Source organism: Artibeus jamaicensis, unplaced genomic scaffold (genome assembly GCF_021234435.1).
Source record: "Artibeus jamaicensis isolate MK-2021 breed Jamaican fruit bat unplaced genomic scaffold, CSHL_Jam_final contig_1127, whole genome shotgun sequence".
Lineage (NCBI taxonomy): Eukaryota > Metazoa > Chordata > Mammalia > Chiroptera > Phyllostomidae > Artibeus > Artibeus jamaicensis.
This window is the reverse complement of record NW_026521219.1, coordinates 629,983-654,651: the sequence shown is the minus strand read 5'-3', so window position 1 is coordinate 654,651 and position 24,669 is coordinate 629,983. Positions and strand designations below refer to the sequence as shown.

General features: G+C 39.5%; 1 protein-coding gene across 1 annotated transcript in view; it reads left to right on the top strand.

The window, feature by feature from the left end:
* Nucleotides 1–281: 281 nt before the first annotated feature.
* Nucleotides 282–24,669, top strand: part of LOC119040711 (translation initiation factor IF-2-like) — a 60,676-nt gene continuing 36,288 nt past the window's right edge. The window contains exon 1 of the mRNA XM_053663965.1: nt 282–329. Within this exon, the coding sequence (XP_053519940.1) occupies nt 282–329 (48 nt within the window). The remainder of the gene's footprint in view (nt 330–24,669) is intronic.

The following is a 24,669-nucleotide window of genomic DNA, read 5'->3' as shown; positions in this document are numbered from 1 at the left end:
ACCTCCCCAAGGTTTGATGTTGAGTGACTGAGGAATCCAAATCAGCACAACAGGAAACTCAGTGACTAAAGGCTTCACTGCCTGCAGAGCCACGGAGCTCCTGGGTCCAAGGCTGGGGTCTGGAAGCCAGAGGCAACTGTGGAGAGGGGAGAGGAAGTTGAATCTTCTGTGGATCACATTTTGAAATCAGTGGTTTGGGGATCAAAAAGGCATAGCTAGAAAAGCAAGGCTGAGGACAAAGTCTCACATGAAACGTGAGGCTGAAACTGAAAGAACTTGCGATGGCGTCAGAATTCAAAAAATGTGTTAGAACAGAATGTTCAGAACAGGTATAAGAAGTAGATTTAAAGCGGGTACAGCCACTTAAAGGGACCGTGGCTTGGCACTCTATTAACAAGGGTAATGATAGGCCAATGATAATGCATTTATCCAATAATAACCTGAAGGTAATATAAGATATAAAAAATGCTTCCAAATAATCAAGAATATTTTATCTAATTTCACATGCCACCTTGTGTAAGATGCATTGAATACTTTAAATGAAATTTTAATATGAACAATATAAAAACTAAACTTAAAATACAAACAGATTATATAGAAGAATATTTGCACAATTTTGGTCAAGGAAGAGACCTAAAGGTAAGGAGGAAACTTAGGGGGAAAAGTGATCTTTAACTGCTTTGAAATGTATATATAAATACATTTCATATGTATATATGTATACATTTCAAATGTATATATGTATACATTTCAAATGTGTGTGTGTGTGTATATATATATATATATATATATATATATATATATATATAGTTGTTAGAAAATGCTAAATGCATTGTTTTAGTTAGGTCGGCTAGAGCACAATGACCACAAACTGACCCTCAGATCCAAGAAGGGTGACCTTTCCCTCACATCCCAGTCTGTCGCCCTTCGGGAAGCTTCCTCGGTCTGGGAGCGACACCATCTGCACCCCCATGCCTCCCGGGCTCTGTAGCAACAAAGAGGTGGTCATCTAGGCAAACTGATCTGCAGGGGAAGCTGGGGGCTCTAGGGAATGACAATGAATGCTTTGAACACTGTCTCTGGCATGTCAGTAGTGAATCAAAAGGCTTTATCTACACAGACAAAAATCCTTCCAAATACCGTGAGTGTTTTCATCAGAAACAATCAATGAAGTCAACTGACTCTGTAATTGACATCTGTGCTTCAACATTTGCCCAAGATGTATCTTTGGAAAGTAAGTAGCACCTTCTTTTAGCTTAATAGTATATAATGGCATAGTCCTTTGTGAACTAGCAAATATAATTAATTTAAAATAATCTCATTGGACATAACATTGGCTTTTAAAGTAGTATGGACAAAGCATTCAGTCCTGTACAACAACAGCGGTGAAGGAGATCCCTTTCGGAGTGGAAACTTGAACGATCTGGGCATGAAGCACCTCAAATAAGAGTGAGGTAGAAAAGGCGGCTGCAGCCACAGCCCAGAGAGCGTCATCTATGTTTCCTGCAGGTGAGCAGTGTGGTGCAGGGTCATCCAAACCGAGAAAGATGGGTGTCTCCCTGGAGTTGTGTGATGCAGCCACCCCAAGTGGAAAGCTGGGGAAGTATCTGTTTACTCTTTATTAGAAAACATCTGCCTTAGGAACTGTTGTTAAGGGCTCTCAAGACAGAGCAAACGGGAAGTTAAATTAGAATTCTTGTCTAAAGCCTTCTTTTGGAGAAGAGGTTAAAAAAACTAATAAAATAATTTAGCTGCTGGGCTAAAAATGTAAGCAAAGAAACAAATGAAAAAATAAACACAGACACCAACATTTTGGAACTAAAATGGAAATCTCCAGGAAAATGGAGATTTAAAGAGAACTTCTGAGGCTGCAGCAGAAGAATCTTACCCACTACTAGATAGATTGCTTCCACTACTTTTCATTCCTCTGTCTTCAATCTGCTTATAGTGTACTGTCACTAATTTTTTATGCTAAAAGAATAAAGATTTTAATTAGGCATTGTGAGTGGCCTTCAACAGCCTTCAACAGACCACACTACAACCTATCTATAATCAAACAATCAAATTAGCCCACACTTTCTAAAGGTGACTACTGTAAGCATGACTTTGGGTGAATAAATTTTGGCACGATTGTAAAAAACTAGTGCTAACTTGATTATTGTTACTTCCCAAACATTTTCGGAAACTCCTCCTTTGGAATCACCTTCACAGACAACATCGAGTTGTCCTGAATGATGACAAATCAGTGTTCTGAAAGGAAGAATCTGATCTGAAGCCACCAAGTGTTGTTTGAAGTTACGTTTCTTGCATAAGGCACATTAGTGAGCTGGTAAATATAACTTTAAATGTAAAAATATATAAGGACCTATCACTTTAATAGTGATTTTACTTTACCCCACACACAGTTCTGACACTTTACTAAAGTGTTTTGAGCTAAGACAGCGAGGAGTAATGGTATTAGCAGGTATTACTCAACAGGGGTCTCTGTGAAGTCTGTTGTATTTCCTCAAGCAATTCACACTTTCCGAGGCCACTCGGTATCTGATGTTACCTTTGTTGTGTGTACACTTACGTGATGAGTGAAAATTTTCACCTAATTTTGTGTGCTTTTCATTTCCCTGGTTCATCAGAGAGAAAGACAATGTTTGCTGTACATTTTCTTTTTTTTAATTTGTAACACATTTACTTAGTAGCCAATTGTATACAGAAATAATAACCTGTCATCTGTCTTCTAATAGCATCTAATTGCATATATTTTTCTCGATTCATTGTTTTGTATAAGGTAGGTATTAAATACACATATATATGTATGTGCACACACACACACACAAAACAGAATTACCTTCTGAAGAGTGGACCCCTTGTAGTACAGGCTTCCCCCATTAGGTGAGTGGTCTAGGAACCCATCTGTATCAGTGTACCAGCTGGCATTGTTGAGAGAGGCAGCATTCAACTTCAGTAATTTTTTTGGAAGACTCTTTGAATAGGTTTGTCCATTTCATGATGGGTAATTTACAACTGCACCTGCCAATAACTAGGTCTTTTGAGCATGAAAGACCCTGTGCCACACCCTCCCTATTCACTCAATCTCACCCCTATAGACTTTTTTTGTTTTCCTTGGATGAAGAAAGTCTTCAAAGGGGAACGTTTTGCCCATGTGGAAGAAGTGAAACAAAAACCATCAAAGAACTAAAAGGCACCAAAATCGACCAATTCAAAAACTTTTGAACAGTGGGAAAAAAGTCTCAATAGGTCTATAGCATCAAATAGAGAGTACTTTGAAGGTGACCGAAGTTTAAATATGTAAGAATAAATACACCATTTTTATAAATAAATCCTGGGTTTTTTGGGTCCCCATCATATACATGCACACACACACATATAGATTCTATATATAAAGCTAGGTTAAATATAACTGTTTTCTTTCTCATTTTCCTTCCTACTATATAAGGTGTTTCCCTTGACCAAAATTTTGCAAATGTTGTTTTATATAATCTTCCATTTTTATTCGTAAACTTAGTTTTTATATTTCGTACACATTAAAACTGCATTTAAAGACAGTTTCATGGGAGAACCTGTAGAACCTAATCACCCTTTTAAGTTTCAGGAGTTTCTACCACATCTTATGTCATTCTAATCAAAATGTATCTCCTAAGTGTTTCCATGAATATATTTGAAAATACATAACCACTTTTATTTAGTAAAGTCTATAGAAATTTTCTTGGCTCTCCTCCAATTAGTTAAAATAGGTTTAATTCAGCAAGCACTCACTGTCTGTGTTTGTCTGCCGTGTGTCAGGTATTGGGGGCACATCGTCCGAGACACAGGCAGGCAGGGGTCTGTGCCGCGTGGTCATTTCCCACAGGGCACTTCCAAACTTGTGAGACAGGAAGTGGCTCCCGAAACCAAAACCACAGCGTTTACGGAGAGAAGACTGGCAATTGGGGGCTAATTCTTGATGCACTAATCATCATTTACAATGCGGTGCCAGAAAGAGAAATGGAGAAAGAATGTTGTAGGGTGGGGGGTTGTCTTTTTTGTCTTCTTGTGGGAAAAAAAGAAAAGAAAATCTAATTTTCACTTTCTTTTTTCCCTTTTAAGTTTGTCCGTGGTTAGAGGTAGGAACTGTTCAGGGGAGAAATCAGCTTTCTAAACTTTTTAGAACCAAAACACTTAAGGGATTGGATTTTTCTTTTGCTAAAACAACTGCAAAGGGATATTTATACAACGAGTTAGGTCAAACCTAACAACTTAAGAGTTTATTTTTAGATTTCTGCCTGGCCAAGGGGGAAATATGGTAAATGAAACTTATGTTCTTAAATGGACATGCAGTCGAACTCGTAATATTTCAGAAATCTGCCAGAAGATAGTGAAGAACATCAGCTTTCCTAAGAATTATTAGAAATCCCAAACAATATTATTACTGGTTTCTTTTCTCCTTTCTTTAAAACTTACTTTCAGTTTTAGTACTCAAAACCTCTACAGTTTTGATGATGCCAAAACAAAGAAAATGAAGATTATGTAAACATTGTGGTATAAATAGAAAGTCCAGACCTTCAGCTCACCGTGTAGCAGAGCTGTGCTCTCCACCGTGGAAGACACCCTCCGGGTGTGGATACTGAGCACTTTAATGGGGGCTAGTCCTAACTGAAACACGCAGAAATGTTAAATACTCTCTGGATTCCAAAAATTAAGTATTAAAAATACTAAATTATTCAAATTTTTATACTGATCATGTGCTGAAATGCTAATGTTTTAGACATCGTTGGTTAAATAAAATATGATTAAAATTAATTGCACCTGTTTCTTTTTCCTTTTTAAAATGTGACTACAGGGAATTTTTAATCGCAATTATGACTCACAAAATCTTTCTACTGGAGAGCGCTGTGGCAGAGCAGTGAGAATAAGAGATTAGCTTTGAAATAACCTACCTGGATTTAATCCAGACTACAGATGCACGGACCGTGCGATGCTGGGCAAGTAACATAGGTAATCTGTGCTTCAAGTTTATATGTGTATGTGTGTGTGTGCATATATATACATACATATATATATATATATACATATAAAATGATAAAATATCCCCTATTTCATAGGGCTATGTGAGGACTAAGTGTATAGAACCTGGTGCAAAGCAAGAGTTCACTGACAGTTTGTTCCCTTATTCTCACTTCAGAAATCAGAAGAGTGAGACACATTTTTTCTGAAAAAAAAAAAGCCCTCAAAAGGAATGAAAAAATAAGTTAGAATCATAAATTTGATTAACTAAGGCTTCATCTACTCCCTCTTCCAAGCTACTGCAGTTAATTTATTACATTAAGAAAAAATAAAACGACCCCTCTAAAGTGAACCATTTTCAAGCTTTGTAGAGTTGTTATAGCCATTTTTATTCTCCATAGCTGGACCCAGTTCTCTGAGGAGGTCAGTGCAATTAGACAAAACTTCAGATGTGCTTTCATATTGATACACCACACAGAGAATATATGGGGGTGATATGTGGATCTGACCTAAAGAAAAAATTAAGATTATGCGCCTGATGACCCTGAAGTCATGGGAGCTAGCTGAAAGTAATAATCACTTCTGTTGAGTTTTTGCTACTTATTAAGCATTACCCTTGTAAGCTTCACATTTGTCTCATTTAATTTACACAGCCATCCCTCAAGTAAGTGTTTTATTTTCTCCATTTTATGGTGAAATGGTGCCTCAAAAAAGTTAACTAGTTTCCCAGAGCCTATGGCCAGTGGCAGGCAGGACTGATTGTAACCGCCTGTGAGCACACATTGCTGGGGTCTTTCTAGCTCTCAGACAGCTGTCCGCGAATCTGCAGAGCACAGACCACGGTTCTGCGGGGAGGAGAGGGAACACTCTCATTTTTTAGCAAGAATTTCACATTAGTGAAAAGGAAATTGTTATTAGAATTATCACACTGTTTCTGCTTGAACGTGTCTTCAGAAATCAAGTCATGTTCAGGATTTCCTGTAGTACACTCAGTGTGAGGTTGTTGAGGGAAACAAAAGGCCACGCCTCGTTTATCTCTGCAACACCCCGAAGGTAACACCGAGCCCGTGGGCAGTGCCTGCTGAGCGACTGCAGAACGAATAGTGCGAGTGCACCCCTAATTCTTCTCCACCAGTTTTTCTCCTGTCATCTGAACCACAGAACACAGAAATATTTGGAGTGATTATTTACTCAATTCTCTCAAGTATGTGCAAAGCAAATACCTTTCTAGACCCCTGGAGAGGAAGTGATTCATTACAATGGATGCCTCGGGGCATGGGGGCTCACTTCCCTCTTCCACCCCCATAGATAACGTGCCTGGAGAGATCTGTGGTCTTTCAGTACTGCCTGGACTTCAGTCAGGAGTGGCAGCTTACAGCCTGTTTGTATAAGGCCTCTGAACTAAGAACGCTTTTATATTTTTAAAGGTTTTTTAAAAATAGAATATACAAAAGACTATACGTAGCCTATGATGCCTATAATATGTACTGCATGACTTTTTGGAGAACAGTTTTGACCTCTGCTCTAGAGGAGTGGGATTAATTTACCTGATAATATTTAAGAAAACCTCTGCAATCCATGGTTCCCAAACTCTTCCCTGCAGACATACTTCCAGGTATAAACTCTTTATCTTTTTTTCATTTGTATAGGTACATCAAAACAACAGTCTTACCTTGTTTATCTTCCACCAAAGGCCTACATAATTCGCATGCCCTCACTCTGCCTGGGTGTGGCTCAGTGGACTGAGTGCAGGCCTGTGAACCAAAGGGTCACCAGTTCAATTCCCAATCAGGGCACATGCCTGGGTTGTGAGCCAGGTCCCCAGTAGGGAGCATATGAGAGGCAGCTACACACTGATGTTTCTCTCCTCTTTCTCCTTTCCGTCCCCTCTCTTTAAAATCAAACAAAAATTAAAAAATCAACATGCACTCTACAGTATGACACGTGTGCCAGTCTCAGCTTGTTAAGTGAAGAAGGTGAGTATGTCGGAGTTTACGTTCTCACTCAACAACCATACGCACTGCAGACCTCTGTAAATAATGTTTCTCAGTAGACAGCATCTGTATTGATTAGCTATGACCCCTAAAATGTAGCAATTTCAAAAGACCACATTTTCTATCTCATAATTTTGTGGCTCAGGAATCTAGGCATGGCTTAGCTGAGTTCTCCAGTTCAGGGTCTCTTGCATATATAATCAAACTGGCAGTAGAGTCTGCAGGCTCTCGAGATGCCAGCTGAATCTACAGCTCAACTGGGATGAGAGCTGAGTCCAAGGCAGGATTCGGGTTCTGGAGACTGCTGGTTAGTTAGTGGCTGCTATTAGTTCCCTGCCACACAGCCTTTCAGGCTCGCAACACAGCTATTGCTTTCATCAGATTGAACAAGCAAGCGAGAGCAAGAGAAGGCCAACAAAGACAGAGGTCACAGTCTTTGTAAACTAATTGCAGGAGCAACATCCCATTGCCTTTGCTGTATTCTATTAATTAGAAGTAAATCATTAGATCCATTTCACATTCAAACCTAAGAGATCGTATAAAGGCATGACTACCAGCTGGTGGTGATCTCTGGGCCGCCTTAAAGGGCTGCTTACTACCCGATGACAGCCATGGAGCAGAGAGTCCACGGGGTGGAGACCTGCACGGTAGGACGGGAAGAGAGGCAAAACCCAGCAGAGCGTATTAGTACCTCCAGGAGGGCATGTGACGAGCATCCCCACTCTGGAAGGAAACAGAAGTGAACACTCTCCCCTGTTCTGTGACTTACAGGTTACTTTGTATCTCTGAGCCTCTGTTTCTTCAACTGTAGAAGGGAGATAACAATACCTATCTTGCACAGTAGGTGTAAAGATTAAACTAGGTGACATGTGGAAAGCATCCAGCACAGTGCTCAGCATTGTGTATATGGTAAATAGCAATGGTTATTATTTTCCTTCTTACCTACATACGAGTCTATCAAACTAGCAGTCAATACTTTTCAAATCACAAAACTCTGTACAAAGAAAATGGCATCCAAGAGTGATGTTTCAGAGAAAACAGCATTGCAGTCAAAATATATTAGTTTAATGCTTTGCACTTAACAAAATGTTTTCACGTGATTTGTTTTACTTGATTTTTACAAACCCTGTGAGGACAGTTTTAAGGCTTATTTAGACTCATATGTGTAAAATGAGAAAACAAAAAAAAAGTTAAATGCCTTGCACAGGATTGCACAACAAATCAGTGTATCAAAGGAGCTCAGGTTTGAAAAGATTGGGAAAGTGTCCGAGTGTGTGATGGTGTCAGGCCCCCCAACATGGTGAAAGCAGAGGTGTGTGGGGGGGGCAGCGCCACATGCTCAGAAATGCAGAGTGTCCCACACTTCAAAAGATAGAGCAAGCCAGTGAGTCAGCAGCCAGGAAGCAAGTGGAAGTCCAGCCTTGCCCAGACCGGAGCTCAGAGCAAATCTGTGACAGGAAAATAATGCAGGCAGAAAATAACCATGTTTGAATGCAAAAGAGCAAGGCAAGGGAAGGACAGGTGGTGAGGTGTTCGGGACATAAAAGAAAGAAAGGGGACTTCCAACAGACACATCAAGTGGAGTTTGAGAGCCAAGCGATGCTTAGGAGGGAGGTAGCATAGAAGGCCAACTTGAATGGAGGGAGGTAGGAGACGCTGGTGTGTAGAGGACCTTTCATTGTTTGACTGGTTCAGAAAGGTTACGCTGTTAAGCTTTAAGAGCTAAGGTGAGGTCATCTTTTCTTACGGTAACCTAGTTCCGGAGCTGACTACTTTTCAGTAGGGCTAAGACATGATCACATTTGTATTTTAGAAACATCACTTGGAGTCAGAGGAAAAAATAGAATAACAGGAGAAAGATTTCAAACAAAATAATTTATTCCCAGAGAAGGTTCTGAGAAAAGATTGTACCTAATCAAAACCATTTAATTTTATGCACATTTTTCCACTGCATGCTTTATACCTAGTTCCATTTTTAACCCATGTTAGTGATTCTCATTAAAGACACATCTATTTTAGACTGAAAACTATTGTAATTAATAGTCTGGATTATGAATTCCCTTCAGAATTTGAGATATGGGGATTAACTTCACTTTCCTCACTAACTTCCTGAAGACACACTGCACTGGGCTTTGACGGGCATTGTATGTTTGTCATCGATGTGGGTTTATATTGCATTTCAGAAATGATAAGAGAAAAAATGTTTGTTTTTAAGGAAATAATGAATCATAGAAGAATTCTTTACTATTTGTTAGTGGCATCTGCCAATCTGCTTGTCAGTACGTGACAATAAATATCTTTCTTGATGAAAATGACATATTTAAATACCACTATTGTTAAATGCATTTAGAAGGAAACAGAATACATACCAAACATATCACAAATACAATAACACATAAGATAGTTGCACCTGACTTTTTTTACGTAGGCTTTTCAGATTTCTCTAGTATTAAGAAAGGAAAAGTATAAAAATGACCAAATGACACACAACAGCCCGCTGACCTTCTTCGAGGTGAACGTGTAATTCTATGGCTTTACAGAAAGGGATGATTATTTTAGTGTGCGTGTGTAAGGGAGAAATAGTGGAACAGTGTTTAGAAAACAAAAATATTATCTATATACATGATTGACACCACAGATAATCCCATTTTTTTTCACAATTATTTTTTTTATTTTCCAGAACTAAATAGCACATTGAGGGTTGATGCTATGTGGTAATCATCAGTGCTATTCACCAAAAATTCCTGCTTCTCTTCCCAAGGACAGGATAGGGCAGCAATTTCCTGTTCCCTGAAAGTTAAAAGAACCCATGTTACTCACTTTGGTCAATTAACTATTAAAACAAAGTGATATATGTCATATACAAGGAGAGGTTTTAAGAGACAATGGCATAGCCAATGGGTATGTTCAGGGTGGTGGCTTTGAACATACTCCATTAGTCTGGGTCTCTGAGTGATGACCAGAGGCCCATTGGAGACTTGGTGGACATGCAACATAAGCCAAAAGTGAATGCATATTTCTTTTGCAGCAAAACTAGCCTATCTTGAATGATACCAAAACTGGTACTTATGCATGGAGTGCTACCACAACAAATAAACCTAAAACATATGTTTGTGGTTAAGTCCTGGGCAGTGGATAGTAAGCGAACTACAATTGGATACTAGAATTCTTTCTAGTTGAGGAATTTGGCTTTAATCAAGGAATGCAAAAGAGCAAGGCAAGGGAAGGACAGGTGGTGAGGTGTTCGGGGACATAAAAGAAAGAAAGGGGACTTCCAACAGACACATCAAGTGGAGTTTGAGAGCCAAGCGATACTTAGGAGGGAGGTAGCATGGACGGTCAACTTAAATGGAGGGAGGTAGGAGACAAGGGCCATCACTTGTGCCCAGCAAGTTTTCGTAGATTTTATGAACCAGTGATTACTCTGTGTCTCTTTTTTTAACCCTCTTTCTGATGGCCAGTGGTGTGCCCCATTTGAATTTAGGCAGCAACGTAACTTGCTGTGAGCAAGGCAATAAGGTGTCACTTCTGGGTGAAATCCTAAAGTAATAGTAAGTATTTCATTGTACTCTTGTCCTGTCCAAGTTCAAGATGGTGACTTCTCCATCTGATTTGGTTGCTGACATTTTACACTAAGTGGAAGTGATGAATATATGTCATGAGCAAGAAGTAAATTTTAATCAGTGAGAGATTCAGAGATCGCCTGTTTTTACCCCTCCCTAATCTAGCCAGTCCTGACTGATAGGTGTATACAGTGAATTAACGCCTACAGTTTAGACTATGTAATAGCAAATGCTCAGGTGAAAACAATAACTTTAAAATCTTCTATTTCAATATCCCCATTGTCATTCTGCAGGACCCTGTTAACTGTGAAACAAATAGAATTTGATTCAATTATTTTTATCCTCCCATTATCCCCTTATCCAATGAAAAATATCTGTCTTGGGCTTCCCCAGCTTAGTGGTTGCCTATTATCTGAATTGAACTAATGGCTAATGACAAGTGTTTGTTTCTCCTTCCAGAAAGATTCTGCAAGGTCCTCTACTGTACCAGCACATTTCTAGGCCTCAAGTATAATCTTACTGTGAACGAGACAGTTTAAGGCCCCTGCTTTTATAAAGCATGGAGGGAAGTTGAAAAGAAGGAAGGAAGAAAGGGAAGAAGGGAGGGAGGAGGAAGGAAAGGAGGGAGGCACTGTGGGGCGGAGGTAAGAAGGAAGGAAGACTGGCTGAGTTTTCTAACTTGGCAATGAAAGGAGGATCTCTTCATGGCATTAAGTGATCTGACCTAGAAGCTTCAGTCCTCCACTAGCCAACCCCTCCCCTTGGTGAAATCTTACCCTTGACCCTTTGACCCAAAGAATGAGAAGGTAAGGAAAATTCGTATCTTCCTTGAATGTTAAATCCCAACTGTCAAAAGAATGATTATATAAGACAATTTAGGTGAGCCTAGAAAACTTGAACACTTCATGAAGTATACAGTCTCCTTTCAGAGAACTGTGAAATGGGGTAGAAGGCAGGATGCTTTTACACAAGAAAAAATAAAGAACAAGAAGGAAAAAAAACAGAAAATATCCAATTGGCTAGGACCACATAGTCAGCCTTGTTTGGAGTGAGAAGACCCAGAGTTTGACTGGCTTTGGTGGATTGGCTGGCTGGATATATTGTGTTTCTGTTCAAGCAAAGTATTTACAGGGACAGAAACATTACCTAAGTCTTGGGGAGAAGCAACACCATCTTGGCCCTAGAAAGTTATTTCCACAAAACATAGCCACATGAACCTTTCTTCAGAATGCTTGGAGCATCTCTTTGACAGAGGGAATGTTTAAACATAACTTTCCTAATGAAAATAGGTGGAGGGCATAGCATGAAACTGAATTTTCCAATTTAACAGGACGTAATTTCTCTTCCTCAGCTTTTTGTCTGCCACAGAGATCCCTCTTAAATCCCTAGTCTGTCCCCAGGGGGCAGGGATGTGGGGAGAGTGGGAGTCACTGCTGTCTCAGCACCACTACTACCCAAATACCCACCCCAAGACCTCGAGTCCTCTCATCTAGTTTGCTGCCCAAATTCCCCTCTTTTCCTCATGCCAGGTCTCCTCTTTCCTGATATTGATGCTGGGGATGACCCCTTTCTATCCAGAAGACTGTGCTCTCTGTTGCTTTAAGTTTCAAAGAATCATATGCAGGCTGCACACAGACTCATCCTGAGGCAGGAAGGGGTGGGGTCCTTTCCTTACTTTAGCCTTTTGGCATCTCAAATCAGTCTATGTTAAAGGTGTTCTGTCTAAAGAAACCTACTATAATGGTTAAGAGCTCAGATTTTGGGGAGCGATCTCTAGTTTTCAGGTCTTCGCCCTGCTGCTTCCTAAATAAATGCACTTAAATGTTTACTTAACCTCAGAGTTTCAGTTTGTGAAGATTCAGAGCAATAACTATCAATTTCAAAAGGTTGTCGTGAGGATTTAACTGAGATAATATGTGTAAAATGTTTGTTCCAGTGACTGGTGCTCATTAAATTCTCAATATATTTTTTCTACTATTCTATTTTCTATTATTATTATTATTGTTTTCGTTGTTGTTATCATTATTATCATCCCAATTCTTTCTGAAACCAAGGCATACTATAGTCTTTACAAATTTTATATCATCAACCCAGAAGTAGAGTGCTTTAGAACAATTTCTAAAATGTGTATAAATGGAGTAAATAAATGGCTTGTGATCTGCCGGTAAACCAGTGAGAAGCCAGTGGGGCATTGTTTCATTTTCTGATTGGCAATGGCTCTGAACTGTCTCTTTTCTATATTTTCTCTGTCAAACTTAAAATCTTTAGTTTCCATGTACACTAAAAATAAAAATTAAAACCATGATTTCTAAAGCAATGCATTTTTCAACTTTTAAAAAGATGTATTTGATATGCAACATTGATTACATTTACAGTGTATAAAATATTGATTAGTTACATTTACATTACAATATGGTTGCTATTGTGGCATTAGCTCACACCTTGATCATGTCACATAATTATTATTTCTTTTGCTTTGGGAACAATTAAGATCTAGTCTCTTAGTAGATTTAATGTTTATAATACAGTTTTATTATCTAGAATCACTGTAATGTGTCTTAAATCACCAGGAGGTATTTATTTCCTAGTTGCAATTGTGTTCTCGTAAAAAGTATATCCCCCATTCCACCACCTCCTTCAGTCCCTGGTAAGCGACACTTTATTCTCTGGAAAGCAATGCATTTTACATGTTTAAGGTGCCACTGGTATTAATTCTAGTGTGTATTAGTATAAAATTTTTCACAGGCTCAGCTACCACTATGCTTTCTGTTTTATTATAAGAATAGTCTTTTTCATAGTTGCTACCATGTTATATAAAATGAGCGCTTTTCTGTTATAGGTTCACTATTGAGTAGCTACTTGTAGATTGCTGTTAATAATACAGCAGTGTAGTTCTGAACCTGTGATTCATGAACAAGACAGAGGATGAACCACAAATCCCGGTGCTGGGGGACAGAATCAGGATATTCAAACAGATGAACCCCAGACTTTTAATATTTGTGATCTTCTGGGTCCTGATCATTATTTTTAGCAACAGTGAGAATTAAAAATTGTTGGATGTCTTCAAAGGATAAGGAAGTATAATTTACACAAAGTCTATTTGGGTTAAAAAGAAATACACATGAAAGCAAAGAAACCACCAAAGAGTTAAGATCGACTTGTGCAGAAACAGCCACTTTGGAGTTCAGCTCTGCTTGCAGTGAGGGCCACAGAGGATTCCAGTCATTCAAAAGGATCCCTTTACTTTATTATTTTTTCTTCTTAAAATAAGATACCCAAACCAAAACAAAACAAAATTTTTTAAAAAGAGGAGTCAGTTATATAATCTACACACTAAAAGACTAACCAGATTTATTTCTTATTGCGATTTGAAATGGAAAGGAACACTCAGTCCTAGAACATTGTAATTCATCTCCTGCTCCTTTGTCCACAACTACAAGTAGGAGATAGTTCAGAGCCATTGCCAATCAGAAAATACAACATAAGCCCTACCAGCCTCTCATTTGTTTACTGGCAGATCACAAGCCACTTCCCTCACATCTCGGACGTCCTGTTAGCTCTTACAGGCTGCATCCAGGCATACCTAGCATACTTGGGAAAAGAGAGGGCATCTGAAAAGCCTCCTCTTTTTGTTCTGTGAACATGTCATAGTTGATTTGAGTTTTTAAAATATTTTCCACCCTTGTTTGTTTCTTAATGCAGCACCAAGACGTAATTTGTCGGGAAGCCAAAACTAGAGACATGCTGAATACGTGAATACTGAGGAAGTGGTTTCCTTAGCAATAACAGGCATGTGAAAGTCAAAACTTCCTTTCCTTCTCATGTGACCTTTTTTCAAAGCAATTCAGATAAAGGACAATGGAATTGAATTCCAAGCACCCACAGTGTTCATGAATTGCTAAGCAATGATTCACCAAGCACCCAAATTACTCCAGACTGCTTGAGCATTTCATTAGTGAAATTGCTTTGTATTTAAAATTTCCTTCCTCACTTTGTACATCAGTTTTCCTCATGCCTACAGGCCACTTTCCACCCCTTCATGAAAATGAAGATATACAGAGTGGTCCTAAATAGTGATTAATATAAGGACTTTCGAATGTCAGAAGTTAGAACGTTACATACAATATTCATAACTATTTGCTTCCCTTGGATACGTTGGATACTAGAAACTTATAAAAAGGCTTGTTTGATAATTGAAGTCTCGTTGTTTACTCTGAATAAGTAATGCAATTTAATTTTTTGACAACGTCTTAAATGATATTCATTTGTCATTCATCCCGATTACCAATTTATCTTGATCCACTCACTTATCCTAAATAAAAGTGCTATATTTGGCTTACAAATTGCATGTTCTAGTTAGTCCTTAAAGGTTAAATGGTTATTAAAAACAATATATTAGCAAGCTGGGACTTTAAGGTGTCATGCTCTTTTGCCTTTAATTAAATTGCACTGTTCTTGAGGAATATAGACAAGGCCGTCCTGGGGACTCTTTATTTCTCTTTACAGCCTCTGAATGGTGAATCTCAAAATAACTAACATTACTCAACTTCTTAGGATCATAATTCTGTGAAGGGACTGCAGTGAGTGCTGCCAGACTGACCCAAGACCCAGGGAGCCGGGTGACCTTTCCTCTGTGGCCCTTGTGTGTCAGAGGGCCAACATGACTCTCACACTGAGTTACTTTGCCCATAAAGTGTGTAAAGAGAGTACCTAATAGAATAAATATTGCATAGTAGATGATAAATAAATATTAGTTTTGCTTCTTTCCTCTACATGTCCTCTCCGTTCTGTTATTTTGGCATTCAATGTAGTTTGATCCGCTCCTAGCTTACCAGCGCTCCTGGACTCAGAAGTGGTCGGAGATAGAACCTTCATGTTCAAGTGAGTCCCAACCATTATCTTTCCTGATAGGAAATAGAGGTAAATCTTAATAAAAGTGTAAGGATTTCCAGTGAATGCGCTCTCTGGGCACTTTCTGGAGTGCTTGTGAGATTGTTAAACAAACGATCTGAGCTGTACAAGCAAGCAGGGTAATTTTCCAAATCCTCTGACAATCACAGCGGAGCTACAGCTTGTGATGTTCTCACTGGCCCAGCACAACATGCACTTTGGCAGCAAATGAGGTCAGGCTGCGGGGAGCTTATTTCTCAAGCTGGACGTTTGTCCCACCGTGTGTGCGCACCGGGTACCCTCAACAGAAACTGGTTCTCGTTTTTAGTGCCATCAGTCATGACCAGCCCCTTCCTTTTCTAACCAAGGCTTGCTCTGGAAGGTGGGCACTGGCTCACCCAGTCGATTGACTAGGCCAGCTGCCAGGAGAGCCAGAGTCACTAGGAAAGAACTTGATTACCTTTTGGAAAGGAATAGCCCAGGGGAAACAGTGGAGGAAAAATGTGACTGAGTGATTAGAAACTGCCTGCCTGAAAATGTTTGATGCGTATTCGTTGTTCTCACAGCTGCTCAGAGAAAGGTGACTCTGGGAGTAAGGAGTGACCTTGGCTGAGTCATTTTATCTCCCCAGGCTTTGGAAACTTGGATTAGGTAACAGGTTTTTAAATTTAGGCTCCATGGAGCTTGAAAGTTTCTCCTGGGAGCTGGGGAGAGTTGATGAAAGAGAAACCTAATAGGTGGGATTCTAGGTTTGAAGCTCTGGGTTTGTAGAGAAGCTCTGCTTTTATCTGATATTATAAACCCATTTAACTTGGCAAAAAAGAAAAATCTAAAGGTATCAGCTAGATACTTTCTATTTTTTTCGAGCCTTGATGGTATTGTATAAGTACAGATTTATAGATTGGAATTCAAGTAAGAGCCAATTAGCAAAAACAAAACATCAAAAACATGAACTACAAACCCTGTTTCAGGATTAAAGACTATTCTAATCTTAGTCAAAAATATCTATTTTGGTCCACGTGGTATTGGGAAGAATGCCATAGATAATTCACAATAAATCAATGACAATTAGTTGAAGGAAACGACAAAAAGTGCATCTCAAGATGAGGTTAGCGTGCTTGTAAATCAGCATGGTTCTTCCTATAGCTCAGGGGGAAAATAGTTCCTGATACCAGAAATGCATTTTGGGCTATCTCGCATTTACCTACTGTGCTAATTCTTTTTGACCTTTAAAAATGTCAAAGGCACCATTGGGTGTTCAAAGCGAAGGTCTTGTAGGTAGCTAACATTTTGTCCACATCGTCAGGCAACATTAGGAAGAACCAGAGCCACAGAGGGGTACTGACAACCCTCTTTTTTGTCACGTGGTAAATCTGTCACTAACAGAGTTGGGGTCACTCTCTGAACAGCTTGTTCTTTAAGAGGTCAATAGTTTCATACCTGTTCCCTATTACCAGTGTCTTCAGAAAAGGCGGGAAGCGAAGCCGCCAGTCTTTCTGGTGTGGTTTTATCCCTATTAAGAAGGCTATTGTTGAACCATTCAGATGGGGATGCTCTGATTGTTAGCGTGTTCAGCAGGCTGTGATTACAGTAATTACAGACCTGTGAAGGTCAAATTGACAGAAACTGAATATAAACTGGAACTGAATGTAAATTGGAACAGCCCACGGCACTAGTTCTTTCTACCTTCTTTGGGATTTTGTTGTCTTTGCTGTTGTTCTGAGAGTTGCATAGTGGTAAATCTGGAATAAAAAGTAAAAATGAAAGTCATTGATTTCACAGTTTGTCTTTGACCACTCAGAATATTCAAGGTACTGAGATGAGGGCCACACTGGACTTGCAGGTCTGGGTATATTTTTGGCTCTGTCACCTTCCTGTCTGATCATGGCCTTGAGTGTGTGCAATACGTCTGGGTACTTTTTAAAGCACATTACAAGCCTTCAGTGTTTTCCCCTGTTTTTCTTCTTTTTGCAGAGTGTGACACTGAATACAAAATAAACAGGTACAATTTTTTATTTGTACATGTGTTGTATTGTTGAATATTAAGCAGAAACATCTCTCTCAGAAAGAGAACCAAGAACCCACTAGATTATATAAAAATAAATGAAATGATCTTCCCATAATTGCATAGCCAAAGACCAGAACAAAACTATTTCTCAGGTATACTAAATATAAGTGAGTATTATTTTTTCCTTTGATGATGTCCTCAAACAATGGTTAAGTAAAAATTAAATAAAAATAGAATCTATTATCAAGTGGAGTGGAGAAATGTAGAAAAATAAATATAAATACCTTCTACATAACAGATTGTCTGTGTAGTGCTAGAAAAATGTATGAGATCAGCACAAAGGTAGGTTGTGTCTGAATAAAGACAACATAGGACAGGTGGATGGGAATTGATCAGATCACAAAATCCAGATGTTTTATCTACTCAGAGCCAAGTATCTGAATTTTGGCTGCCTGAAATTTTCATGTTTCCTGCAGATATTTGCTTTTAGGTAGATATAACCATAGTCTCATGTTATTCAAAATGTACTATGTACTATGTTGTTCAAAATTTCAAGTGGTTTATGAAAAGTATAAGGATAGGATAATACAAGCTGTTTTTTATGTTTTAGTAAAAAATAACATTGTTGACAAATAATTTTTAAAAGATGAACTTATGTCTCTCATACAAATATAAAATAAACACACATCAGAGATTTCATTTCATTCATTAATTAGTGGAAAACAGTAACATGTTACAACTGGTTCAAAGGAGATTTCTAAGAACTTTATATGGATATATACATATACACACACATACATGAATTTTACAAATAGATGAAAAAAGGTCTAACCAAAGCGTATTAGTCAATGACATTTTACTAGACACAATTATTTTTTATTTCTGTGGGCAGGAGTCATTTGTATTAGTACTGGTTTTCTGAAATTTCCAGACTTATAAAATAGCTCAAGAACACTGGAAGGCAGCAAAAAAAACCCCAGAAGCATGCACCAGACAGGACACTTGTTAGTCTTTTTGATCCAATTTCAAAGTCTTCATTATAATTTTTATTTTAAAAAACTTGTGTTTACTAAATGAAAATTACTTATGTGTACAAGAATTTTTTAACCTCCTTAAGTACCTTAAGTACTTTTACTTAATCTCACCAAACATACCGCTTCCACAGGCAATCTCAATTACATCGTTGCTTCTCAGAGATGTCTCGCCTTGCTGCACCTCCCTGGTTTAAGTGCCTCTGATTCACCCTGTTGGGGAGGGAGGGATTCCTGCCATAATCCTTCCCTAGGATTATGGGAATGGCCAAGCACGCAGCACCTGACACTGGACAGATGCACTCAGCAGCAGTTCCTAAGTCACATACACACGCACATCCGAGGGGAGGAGAACACCATGCCACACAAGGCCACACAGGGGCTGCATTTGGGAACAGAGTAAACAGCCAGGGCTGTAAAAGGCAGGTTTTGTGGCACCAAGAGAATGAGCCCTTACCTGCAACTCCAGCCTTCTTGCCAGGTTGCCTCAGAAGGATGTGACTGATGGCCTTTTTAAATAATTCCACAGCTGTCAAGAAACTGAAACCCACTACTCACTGGGTCTAGGGTCCTTTTCCACTGGGGCATAGTGGGAAGGGAAATGTGGTTAGGCCATTTGGGGTTCTCCCAATTTTACCAGATGTCAAAGTAGTACATAGTATTGAGCCTTAGTTTTGGCCTTATACAACACTTCTTGAGATCAGCAGCTAAATTTACCCATTCAATAAACAATGTATTGAGCTCATACTACGTGCCAGGTGCTGTTCCAGGCTCTAGGCATGCAGCAGTTGGGGGACAAGGAGAAGAGCCCCGTCTTACATCCTAGGGACAGTCAATATACAACATGTAAACTACTTAGTATGACAGAGAATAAAGAGGATGATGAAGAGAGCCTAAGCAGGGGATGAAGGAAGGAAAGTGCAGAGTGATGGGGTTGGGGGCACTGCACTGAAATTGTAAACGTGGTGAGAAGCGGCCTCACCAAGAGGATGACATTAGGTATCGAAACTAAAGGAGTGAACCATGAGGATACCCAGTGAAGGAGTTTAGAGATGGAGAGACTGACAAGTGCCGTAAATGTGTAGCAGGAAAATGTCCTCATGTTCAAGGACAGCAAAGGCTCCAGTACGGCCATAGCGAGTGAGGGGAAGCATGGACGGAGACGGGGTCTCACTGAGACACAGAGGCTGGAATGTGAACTGTGCGGGGCTTTCAAGCCTTTGATTTTTAACGAAGATTTGGGAACAAACTGAAGAGATTTGGGCAGAAAAATGATCAATCATTTAACTAGTTTTTCTTCTTTCATGTCTCAAAGGACAAGACAATCACTGAGAAGAGAAAGCCTGCTCAATATATTATTGTTGATTGATTGTGAAGGGGGCAACCGCTTCCCTCACTGCTTTCCACAGTTTTCTCCATGATCCTTTAAATGTAGGTGACTTCTGACCTTAACATATGTTCACTGCAGAGAAATAGGCCCTCAGAAATGCAGCTTATATGTGGTTGAGTTTTTGAGGCAATACCTAATTCTTCCCTGATCACATCCTCTAACAGAACTGGGTCTCCCTGTGCCTGAAAACATGGCAGGGACAGGAGAGACTAATGTACTTACATGCAGTTGGGGATACAGTTTTCCCTGCCCATGCAAATTCCAGAATTTCCTGTAGCTTCCTACCACAGGACAAGAAATATTTTAACTTTAATACATTAAATATATTTCAACTAGTTTTTCTTCATAAATTTTGTTTACCTGATGGAAATATGTTTTAAAGTATAGCACAGTTATAAATTTCTACTGGGATGAAGTCCTAAAACTTCTTTTTTATGAGAAGTTCAAATATAAAAACAGCACATGTTATAAATCTTGAGATCAGCAGCTCGACTAAATATTGTGCGGTTTGACACACAGGCCTCATGATCTAGTCCAGTCATGCCTTTCCAAGTAAATATTGATCGATCACTGACCTAATTACCCTATCTTCATTTTCTCCTACCTTGGTCATGAATTTGATGTTGTTACCGATAACATTTAGAGAGAGTAGTGCGTAGAATACGGTAAGGAGTTGGCGATGGGTGTAGAAAACTGAAGGAATTACTTCATCTGCTGCAGAAATGTGTCATCCTGAACCCAAAGCTGATTCTGTTTGATTTCAGAGAGGTAGCAACTCCTATACCTTATATTATTTTCTAAATATTAGTAGTTACCATGGGAAAGAGTCCCAGTCATGTGCTACGGAGAGAAAGTTGTCCGACACAATTAGGCAAGGGCTCACATGCATCCTTTTTCACACGCCTCACTCCAGACACATCCGAAAATTCATTCCCCAGTTTGCCTGGAAAACAACACTCATCGTCAAGATTCAACTCAAGTATGACCTACTCAATGGAGAAATACCTTCTTCTTCTCATCTCTCCCAGAATTGACAATGCACTCATTTTACCCTAAATATACTTTTATTACTCCCTAATAGGCACTATGTACTTATAAGTATGTTTCTCCTATGAGACTGGAAGCAGTTTAAGGGCAAGGACCACAATTTAATCATTGGTTCATCCTGAACACGAAGCAAAATGCCTAGTGCATAGGATTTAAGCAATATTGTTGACAGTTCAATCTTGTCATATTCAGAAGGTATAACATCATGTTATATAAGAATAAAGCCCCTGGCTGGTGTAGCTCAGTGGATTGAGCGCGGGCCTGCGAACCAGACAATCGCGGTTTGATTCCCAGTCAGGGCACATGCCTGGGTTGCAGACCAGTTCCCTGCAGGCCAGTTCCCAGCAGGGGACCCACTAAAGGCAACCATACATTGATGTTTCTCTCCCTCTCTCCTTCCCTTCCCCCTTAAAGATAAATAAATAAAATATTTAAAAAAAAAAAAAAAGAATAAAGCCTAGTCCAGCTTTATCGTTTGGGAAATGCCAAGATCGTTCTTCTTTCTCAGAGGGAGCATCATTACACAACAGAGCTACCACTAGAGGCAGTAGACTTTAGTGTACAAGCAATGATGGGATGGGTAGCCTTAAAATATGTCTGTTTCAGCATTATGTTACAAGGCATTTAGCCAATAGAACTTCTCTCATATTCTCTCCAGCGATATCATCAATTAAAAAACCCACTTTCAGCGGCTGTAAATGTTCAGCTAAGATTTGTCTTTCTTGCAAACTCTGCTTTTTGTAAAAAAAAAAAAAAAAAAAAAAACCACTTTGCTGAGCCTTTTAAAAACATGCACATGTAATGGATTTACTCAACCACTGTTCTTGGAGAAGCCCTGAGAAGAGCAACATCTACATGCCCATAGTTAGGAATAAGATTTGCATATACTATATTCTATTTTTCTAAAGTATTGGTTGACATCCTGAGGGGAAGCCTGACACTGCTAGGGTTACTATGACACTCAATAATGTTTTATGCTTCCTTTGGGTTGGGACTCTGTTCCAGGAGGAAGGGACCTAAGGAATAACTATATGTCAGAGCCCCATATGTGGCAGCTCTGAGGGACAAGCAAAAAGAGAGACTAAAGGGGTTCTTTAAAAGATAGTACATAATTTCTGAAAGAGATAGTTTAAAAGGATTTCTCAATCTGTATTATAAATCCCCTCCCTCCCCCTTGTAATCTACTGAGCTTCATTGATTCTGCCAAACATGATGTCTTCAGGTTTGGGGAATGGAGGGACAGTGGCAGTGGCCTGAAAAAGAATTATGAGATAGTTGCGGGGGTGGCTTGGCTTTGGAACAGTGGAGCCTGGTAAAGAAGTGTCAAGCAGAAGCCAGAATAGCCTTATGCAGCATTGAGACCCTCACCTGGGACACTTAGAAATGTCTGAGAACATTCCTGGACTGTTTAGGTAAGTTTAGGTAAGTTTAAGGTAAGACTAAAATTGGTATATGTTACAATGTCTCTTCTGAGGAGCAAAGGGTTTCCAGTAAGGGTCCATAACCTTTTCATCTTTACTCCTAGACCTAACAAAGGGCCTCCTAGACCAAAAAAGCCCTGGAGGCCCACAGATGCTGCAAAGAAACCACATGGATAGCCAAAAGAGAAGAGGGACAGAGGGGACAGAGGGGAAATGGGAGTTTCCCTGGGTGGTAAAAGAATTCCTCAGGGTGCTCTGAGCAGCTAGGATTAAGAACAGAGGTGACAGTGTCAGCAAACAGGTGACATGGCACCAGCACTGAGAAAGGGGGACAGATGAACAGAGGAGAAACCATTCAGAATGGCCACAAAGGTGAAGAAACCAATCAGAGTGGCCAGGGGATGGGGAAGAACAAACCATTCAGTGTGGCCAGGGCATTGAACAAACCAATCAGAATGGCCAGAGGGGTGAGTGCACCAATCAGAATGGCCAGGGCAGTGAATGAACTAACCGTCATTGCCAGCACCGTGAGCAGGCAGGAAGATGCCGTGGAGGCTGTCTGAATGTCACCATAAGTCCTGCAGACACCAGTGGTCTCCAGTTGTCCCTACATATTGGCCTAGATGCCACGGCTCTCATCAGGGGGACTGCCTAATAATGAAAAGCATCCTGCCTGTGGTGAAGAATTTTTCAGAAGGTGGATTTGTGCATGGCTCATAAGGAATTGGACCACTTGAGCAGTCTTCTTCCCCATACGCCCGTGTTTTCCTCCCCCCTTCTTTGTGAGGCTGTACTACTTTCCTCTCCCCCCTACTTTTTCAGTGCATTCTGCAGCATGCACTCAGCTCTTTGGAATTCTGTGGGTGGCAGGGGTTTTCTCCTCCATTCATATGTTCAGTGATGTGGAAAGGGAAGAAGTATGAACTCTGACACTTTCTTTTTGAGAACATTTTGATGACAGGACAAGTGATAGTCACAAATCTTAAAGCAGGTGGCAGAGGAGCTCTGGAAGACACCTTATTTATTACCAGCAGCAGGTCCCCTCTCAGATCATCCCCAGATGCTGGCGTGTGCCCAACAGTTCAATTTGGAGAGACTCCTGTTTTACTCAAGCCCCAAATGGAATAAGCTATGCAATAGCTCATTGCATAAATACCCATTCTCTCCCTCCTCTAAGCCCCAGGTCTGTCCCCCTTGCACCCTAGTCATCTTTGCTATTTCTCTCTTTCATTAAAATCCTTTGAAGTAGTGGATTATTTTTTCTGTCTTTGAAAATTCCTTCTGGCCAGTGGATTTCAGGACTGCAAATGCTTTAAACTTTTCCCTCCCCTTTTGAATTAATACTGTACTCCACCTTTTTTTCTTTCCATTTTTGGAGACCAACTACTGTGTTGTTTTATATTACATTTCCATTTCAGAACTGTTTGAAAATGGAACTCATGCCATGCACGTGAATATTTTGCCTCCTCTTAGCTGATTTAATCAGCATGGATACCATTATTCATGCAATTGCATGAATAATTTATTTCACTGTTGTAAAAGTTTAATAAAAGTTTTCTTGTCTTTATCAAATTCCGTTACTCTTTGTTCATTTTATAGCAGCAACATAATCAGAATATAAAGCAGTTCATATCACAAAGCAATGAATGGCGTAAGCTGCATTAAAATTCCAGTGTATATTTTATTGCCATTTTACCTATGATTAAATAAGATTTTATACAAAATATAGGAGCTGTACAGATCTGAGCATGACCAGCATTAACCTATCAGTGCCATTTATAAATCAGAAAAAAAATTGGAATCACATCACTATAAACTGAGATGCCCAGCTTCAATTTGTACTCTCTGTGTTCTTGCGCATGCCATTTGTGGAGGTGTGTGATCGTCTACCAACTGTGTAAGACTATACGGGCTGTGAATTCCTGATCTAGGATGAGTGTTATTTGTTACATAAATAGAGGCATTAGAAACAAATGTTTGTTCACAGTTAACTTTTATGTTATACTGCCAAATTACTTTCTCTCTGTGAACTTACTCTATAGATTAGAAGCATCTTAGTATTTACACGTGTCCCTTCATGTCAGTGCGGCAGACCTTGTACACGGGGGTCTTCGGAATGTCTACCTACCTGTCAGTGAGGTGCCATTATCCAACGGTGGCTGCTGGCACTGCAAGCATGCCCCTTTCATGCTTTTTTAAGTTTAGTTTTCTTTTACAGTTGACATTTAATATTACGTTAGTTTCAGATATATAGCATGGTGGTTAGAAATTTATATAATTTACAAAGTGATCTCCCTGATAAGTCTAGTATCCATCTGGCACCATAC